This window comes from Apteryx rowi, unplaced genomic scaffold (assembly GCF_003343035.1).
Source record: "Apteryx rowi isolate R43461 unplaced genomic scaffold, aptRow1 scaffold_806, whole genome shotgun sequence".
In the NCBI taxonomy this organism is placed as follows: Eukaryota; Metazoa; Chordata; class Aves; order Apterygiformes; family Apterygidae; genus Apteryx; species Apteryx rowi.
The window spans coordinates 209163-216605 of NW_020451101.1; the positions used below are offsets into that span (position 1 = coordinate 209163).

At 45.6% G+C, this 7443-nt stretch overlaps 1 protein-coding gene across 1 annotated transcript; it reads left to right on the forward strand.

Moving 5' to 3' along the window:
* Window positions 1-3889: 3889 nt before the first annotated feature.
* Window positions 3890-6645, forward strand: HOXC9 (homeobox C9). The gene is made up of 2 exons (XM_026089259.1): window positions 3890-4454; window positions 6355-6645. The coding sequence occupies exons 1-2, from the start codon at window positions 3890-3892 to the stop codon at window positions 6597-6599; spliced, it is 810 nt and encodes a 269-aa protein (XP_025945044.1). The 3' UTR covers window positions 6600-6645.
* The last annotated feature ends 798 nt before the right edge of the window (window positions 6646-7443 follow it).

The following is a 7443-nucleotide window of genomic DNA, read 5'->3' on the forward strand; positions in this document are numbered from 1 at the left end:
TTGACAGTGTTGATTGAACCGAGGTGGAGGGTGGGGAGGGGGACGGTGCGGGTGGGTCTGGCGTGGGCAGAAGCTCCGCTCGGCCGCCTGTCAAGGGTGGCTCGCTGCTTGCTCAGCCCTCGGCCCCCGGCTGCAGCCTCCCGGGACCGCGGCCGGGGGCTGCCCGGGAGGCTGCGGGGTGCTTGGCGCTGCCCCTCCGGGGTTTGGAGGGGGGGGAAAGCATCCAGGCCTGGCTCTGCAACACATCCCCCCCTCCCTTTTCCCCCAAAGGGACTGCGGGCTAGCTTTCTCTTTTTGCACTAAAAAAAAAAAAAAGGGGGAGGGGGGGAATCAGCAAAAAGCAGTGTCACCTAAGCTCGCGGGGTGCCCAATAGGTTTCCCCCCGATATATATATATTTTTATTACTGTTAGGATTATTTTTGTCTCCGTTCCTTCCAAGCAAAGAAGCGCAAAGCGAAAGCAAAAGGTTTCGAAGCGGAGCCCGGAGCGTGGCGGGGCCGGGGAGGGCTGCGGCGCGGGCTGAGCACACACAGCCCCCGCGGGCAGCAGGGCACGAAGCGTTGAGCTCCGAAAAGGTGTCAGCAGTGGGCTGGCCAGGACAGTGCTCAGACAATGGCGTTCATTTTCTTAATTTACGAATCGACATTTTTTTTCCTCCCACAAGAAAAAAAAATATATATWTTTTTATATATATATATATTCATATAGCTTGTGGACTGCTTGTGTTAGCTTTGCTCCGTGCAATTAAGTTTCTTCCCCCTGCCGAGTGCGAAGGGGAGGTAAGTGGAAAAGATTCGCCTGCCTGGAAGGGATGTGGTAGTTCCCCATCATTTCAGAAGAGGTAATCTCCCATTAAGCAAGTCTCGAAGCTTTTGTGGAAGCCTAGGAGTCTAGCTGGAGCGTGCATAAAAGCTGCAAGATAACCTTGTAGCTGCTGAATTCAATAGCAAGGCGTGCTTTAATTCCAGGGTGGATATTTGCTTGGAGACACTGCTACTTAAAAGAAGAATATTTCAGGATATGGCTGTATTTGCCTTGCACTCTGACTGGACTTTATTCATCTAACTTTGCATTCGTCCATGGGGATGGTTTCACGTCGAGGTGAACGTGGAAGGACAATATTTTATGTGGRTTCACACTGTATGATAGAAGTGTGCAGCTAAATGGGGAGAAAATGTTGTCTTGAGCCATGCCTGTAGTTTGCTTTAAGGTGAAGTGTCTCCATCTCTGCTTTGTGCTGGTTAATTCTTAGAGACAAGCAAGCCCTGAATGAAAGGGGTTTGGATTACCAACGCGATGATTTCTTTTTTCTTTTTTTTCTTTTTTTTTTTTTTTGTTGATCCTACAACAATATGGAGAGTGAATAATTCTATGTGATGAAGGTTTTCCGGGTGGAATAAAAGAAATCTTTGCAAGATATGTTTTCCTTTGTGTAGCGCCAAAATGCACCATTCACGACTAATTTAGTGACCTTGTCTGCTTGCATTAAGGTTACAAAAACTGCTGCGACTTATTAAAACTGTGCTGGTTGGGTAATCTCTGCTCGTTTTGCATTTCATGTGTGGTGGTTTTGGACACTTTTTCCTTTGAAAAACGTCCCCACTGACTCCGCTTTTTAGGGTTTCTCTCTCTCTGCAGGCTCAGTCCTTCCTTTCTCTCTCTCTCTYTCTCTCCCTGCCTCTCTCTTTTTTATTTCTCTCTCTCCCCTTCTGCATATATGTCTGCAGACACCCACTCTTCTGTAAGGATCCTCTTTAAAATATTCCATCAAAGTGTATAAAAGCCAAGCTGCCTTTTCCCCATCACATGTCACACCCCAGTATATTAGCAGGCTTGCACAGTAAGTATTTTTTAAATGGGAATAGATAAAAGAATGATGAGTATATCTCTATATATATTTTCTCGTGCACATAAAAATAACCGTCACTGGAGACTTGTGATTGACAGATAAACTGGTCTCGATAAAGGCCAAAGAAGACATTCTGCTCCTGCAGGAATATTTCCCTTTAAGGGCTCACATAAAGCACAGGACTTAAAACGGAATGAGAAATAAATTCAGTGGGTGAGCGAGTTGAGGACTTTTCTCTGCAAATTTGGAAAATCTCGAATCCCTTCACGAGCGACCCCCACCACACATATTACTATTTTAAWGTCTTTTTTTCCCCCTTTTCTTTCCGAGAGGAAAATCTTATTTCTCAGAGGGCAGACGTGCCCCTTTGCTAAAGCTCTGTGAATTAAGGTGCAGGCTTTATCCCTGCTCAGCTGAGGCACGTAACTTTCTAGGGTCTGGGGGCTCCTTTTCCAGCATCACATCTTCTCTCCTATTTACTCCCCAGTCCGATTTTATCTCCTTTCTCCCCACTGCTCGGATTTCCCATGCAACTTACTGAAAAAAAAACCGTATATATATTCTGTCATGTGTGTTCCTGGGACTTGCACACACTGTACCTAATGTAAGTCACTGGCGAATGCTGCATCACTGGAGACACACTGCCACCCCCCTTCGCCTCCTTGGCTGCCTGTCTTTCCCTAGGAGGAACCACCATCGCTTTCTGAGCCCCCACTTTTTCTCGGGCTTGCAAAAATTTGTGACCATCTCCCTCTCTCCCCTCCAAGTCACCACAGCCCTATAACACCCGAGGTGATGAATTGCCCTGGAGAGCCTAGACAATCCATATTTTGGGGGGATTTGCTTCTTGGAAAAAATACAAATAAAAAAAAAAGGAGAGTTTTTTTTKATTAGGTATCTTTCCCCCCCCCCCCTTCCGGAGAAATCGCCTAACTCCATTCTTGCAGCCTCCAATGGGCGTGAGCTATTTACCTACCTGTCTTTCCTTACAAAGGAAAGGTTATTCTTTCCAAAAAGCAGGCAGTATAGCAAACAAATTTTTAACGCACTCAACTTCTTCCATCGGTTTGGTGTAAAAGAAAAGTTTCCGCACATAAAAAAATAACAATAATAATGTGTCAACCACACATTGTTGCTTGCTCCTAATACGCAAAATCTTGCTCCTTCCCAGCTATGCCTTATAGCTGAAACTCAGTCTTACAGTTTTATTTAATGAACGACACATTTATGAACAATCAAATGATCCTCGTAAAAATTTTATTGAAGGACATAAAAACATCCACGACTACTTGCCGAATAATGCAGCCTTTCACTGCAAAACCTCAATCTTTTTTTTTGGCGGTGGAGTTATTATTTCCCCCTCATGTTTTAAAAGGTGATCCTCTGTTGTTTTTTATTATTATTATTTTTTTTTCCGCCAGAAGACACTTATTTCTAAAGCAGAAATAGAGGTGCCTGTGCCCCACACATTTCTTAGCTGCTGAGCAGGCTGACGATCAGACACCGCTGCAAAAGATGGCAAAAAGCTCCGCTTGCGCTTAGCCTAAGAGCCTCTAAACCCAGCTCCTTTTCCGAAGTGGGGTGGGAAGCCCAACTCTGCTACACTTTGAGCCGATGCCTTTCCACCGATATTCCATTTAATGTATCCATTATAGCCTGCAAGCTGCAGAAGCAAAGGACAGAGACAAATTACGTCAAGAAATAGTTCCTGTGCTACCTTCCACAATTACCTTCCACCTTCCTCAGCACCAGGGAAAATCACCCCCAGCCCGCAAGGCAGAGCTGCCCGGGGCTAATGAAATGCAAGCCTCCCGCCTCCTAATATCCGCATTATTTCCCCGAGTTTTACGAAAAGCCAGGTCGCATAGGCGCTATTAAAAAAAGACCTGCGGATTGATCCACGCTATATTTTTGGGTAAATACAATCACGTGAGGGCGGGCAGCCAATGGCACACTGGGAAAGGCTGAAAAAATAATTACCTGCCCTGATTGTTCTATGAGAAGATAAAAAGTACACATACAGTTCATACAATAATCTTATGAATGTAAAAGAGGGGGAAACCATGTCGGCTTCGGGCCCCATAAGCAACTATTATGTAGACTCCTTGATAAGCCACGAGAACGAAGAGCTCTTGGCCTCCAGGTTCCCCACCACTGCCTCCCACCCGGCTGCTGCCAGACCGTCAGGATTAGTGCCGGACTGTGCCGACTTTCCATCGTGCAGTTTCGCCCCCAAGCCGGCCGTTTTTACCACCTCCTGGGCTCCCGTGCCCTCGCAGGCGGCCGTGGGCTACCACCACGCGTACGGCCCGCAGGCGCCCGTCGGGGCCGAGCCCAGGTACATGCGGACTTGGCTGGAGCCCCTCGCCGGGGCCGTCTCCTTCCCGGCCTTCGCGCCCGGCGGTCGCCCCTACGGCCTCAAACCCGACGCCTTCGGCGGGCGCCGGGCGGAGTGCGGCCCCGCGGACGGCCGCGGCTACGCGGATTACATGTACGCGGCTCCCGGGGAGCTGAGAGACAGAGCCGCGCAGACCCTGCCTTCCCCGGAGGCCGAAGCCATCGCTGCCAGCAAACACAAAGAAGAAAAGCACGAATTAGACCCTAGTAAGTCGAAGTCATTCTTGTTTACGACCGGGGAGGCATTACAGCTTTCCAGTACCGTACTCAATAAAATGGAATTACCTTTAGAGAGCCCCTGCCCTAAAACTCCAGATATGCAGGAAGATCTCTGTTTTTTTTCTTTTTCCTTTTTCCTTTTTTTTTTCTTTTTTCTTTTTTAATCCGCCCGGCAGGACCGCAGGACGAATATCTGTACTTTGTTTTGGTCTGTTTAGTCTATTTTTTTTTTTGAAGGGGGTCTATTGGCTTCTTTGATCAAATATTCATCACCTTCCTTAAAAAAAAAAGAGAGAGACTGTGAGACAGAGAGGGTTAGACAGAGCGAGGAGCCTCTTTGCTTTCAAATATTCCCACTTTCAAAGAACAAGGAAGAGTTGTAGTTATCTCCCTGCTGGCTGGAAGTGAGTGTATTGATGTGGGTTTTTGGGGAGGGGAAGAGAATATCTCCGAAGAAATACAGAGGTGTCTCTTTATCTATTTTAAAAATCAATAAAAGCTCCCCTGGTGGAATTATTCCTGAAATATCCCAACACGTGGGAATAAATGAAAAGGTGGGTACCCTGGGGAGAAAAAGGGGGGCAAAAAAAAAAAAAGATGAGGAAAATTAGARTCGTAAAGACATAAAGTGAGTGTATGGAGGTAGCTGAGGGCAAAAGGCAGCGAGCGCAGGACATTGGACCATACACTTGAAGAAACCCCTTCTCCAGCCCCAAGTGAGAGAGAGGGAGGGAAAAAGAAAGAAAGAAAAAAAAAAACAAACCCCAAACCAACCACCACAAAACCTTGAACATTGCAGCACGGGGCCGAGGAATCAGGTAACCACCAGCCCGAGCTTAAGTGTCCCCCCTGCAACCGGTGCAGCTCAGCTGAGCGGGCACCCCCGAGCCCTGCAGGGAGCTGCCAGGGCAAAAAGCTCCTCAGCAAGCAGGGAGCAAAAAAAAAACAACCCCCCCAAAAATTAAAAAAAATGTCCTTGCAAAGCTTGGGGGGAGCTGGGCTGGGGGGTGCGGGGTGAGGGTGCACCCCCGTGCACACACGCGCGCACCCAGGCGCAGGGGCGAGGGTGCCATGTGTTGATTGAACCCCCTTGGCCTAACTCGCTGCTGAAATGCCGATTTCCAAGCGATAAGCTCCGTGTCAGCAGATGCAACCACCTTTGTATCGCTCTCTCTATCTAAAATATATATATATATATATATATAATTACACGCGGGCTGGTGCCAGGCACCCTTGTGAGCAAAACGAGTTTGAAGGAGCAGGGGCGGATGGGTGCTCCGCTGGCAGAGAGCTCCCTAAAACGCGGAAAAGCAAAATATTATTCCAAGGAGGAATAAATACCCTATGTTATCCCGTAGCATTTTCGTCCTGACCAAGTGGGGTAGTGGCAGTAACGTGAAAGGTCTTTTTAGGCTAGAAAAACCTATTTCTGGCAGCCAGTGGGACATCTTGCGTGTCATCCTGAAGATATTGAAAAAATAAACTCGACTTTCCAGGTCTGTGAGAGCTTCTAGGGAAAGTATTGGAGAGCAGAGGTTGTAAAAAGAGTTTATGGGCCTATGAAATGGTGGGAATTTTGACTTTTTATGACTATGTTCTTAGATTACTGCTAGTAGCAGTCATGTGGATAATTATTATTTTAAACCCATTGCTACAGTTTTATTTACTGAAACTTTTATGTGAGAACAGCAGCAAAAGAAAAGGAAATGACCCCCTCCAAAATAAACATATTAAACTCTTCTGAAGGTCACTTAAAATATTTAGGTAAGATCTGCTAATTAAACAGGTTTCTTGCTAGAGATATATCTGGGTGTGGAGGGGGGAAGGGAAGAAAGGCAGCTGTATACATTGATTTTTTTTTCAAAAAAAAAAAAATCTTCTTTCTCAGACAATCCCGTCGCAAATTGGATTCATGCGCGCTCCACGAGGAAGAAAAGATGCCCTTACACAAAGTATCAGACCCTGGAACTGGAAAAAGAGTTTTTATTCAATATGTACCTTACACGGGACCGAAGGTACGAAGTAGCCAGAGTCCTTAATCTCACTGAACGCCAAGTCAAAATCTGGTTTCAGAACAGGCGAATGAAAATGAAGAAAATGAATAAAGAAAAAAACGATAAAGAACAGCAATAAARTTGGCAAAGCCCAGTCAATGAGAAACGAGGGTGGAAAAAGAAAAGAGGCTGTTTTTCGGGTTTGAAATGTTTCTGACTTTGAATGTGCGGATGAATGTTTAGCATTATAGTCAAACACAGCAAGCGTTTTGGAACACGAGTCTTTTCTAAAATGCAACTAAATAAAAGAAAGATGTTTGGGGGGTTTGTTTTCCTTTCCTTTCTTCTTCCTTTTTTTTTTTGTGTTGTCCTCCTCAGAAAACAAACACGCAAAGTACTTGAAAATTTTATTTTTTGGTATTTTATTTCATAAGTTAAACTTATCCAGTATTTTTATTTTTTAAGTTCGTGAGCTCGTGAGTTGAATATTTTGTACAAAAAAAATAAAAAAAAAGCGAAGAAAAAAAAAAAGATAAAAAAGACTTAAGGGAATATGGCTCCATGATGTCCTGTCATAGTGTTGAACGTTTCTGCTGTACTGATTTCGTGTATTTTATTCTTGTCTCAGAACCGTTCTGTAATATTGTTATGTTCGCTATTGTAGAGCAGCTCTATGTAAATATACCTAACGTCACGGGAAGGAAAAAAAAAAAAGAAAAGAAAAGAGAAAAAAAAAAACAAATCTCAGCATGTAGGTGTCTTTTTTATTTCAAGCAGGGGAGCAGCCCCGCGGCTGCGGCGGGCGCTGGGAGCGCCGGTGCCGCTGGCCGCAGCCCGGGCAGAGGCGGGACCGGGCACCGGCGGAGCGGAGCTTTCCGCTTCCTTCCCCGGCACTTTTCTATTTCGCAGTACCATAATAAAAAGGCGCTGAGGTAAGGGTTTATATGTGCCATCCATTTTTCTTTCCTTTTTTTTTTTTTTTT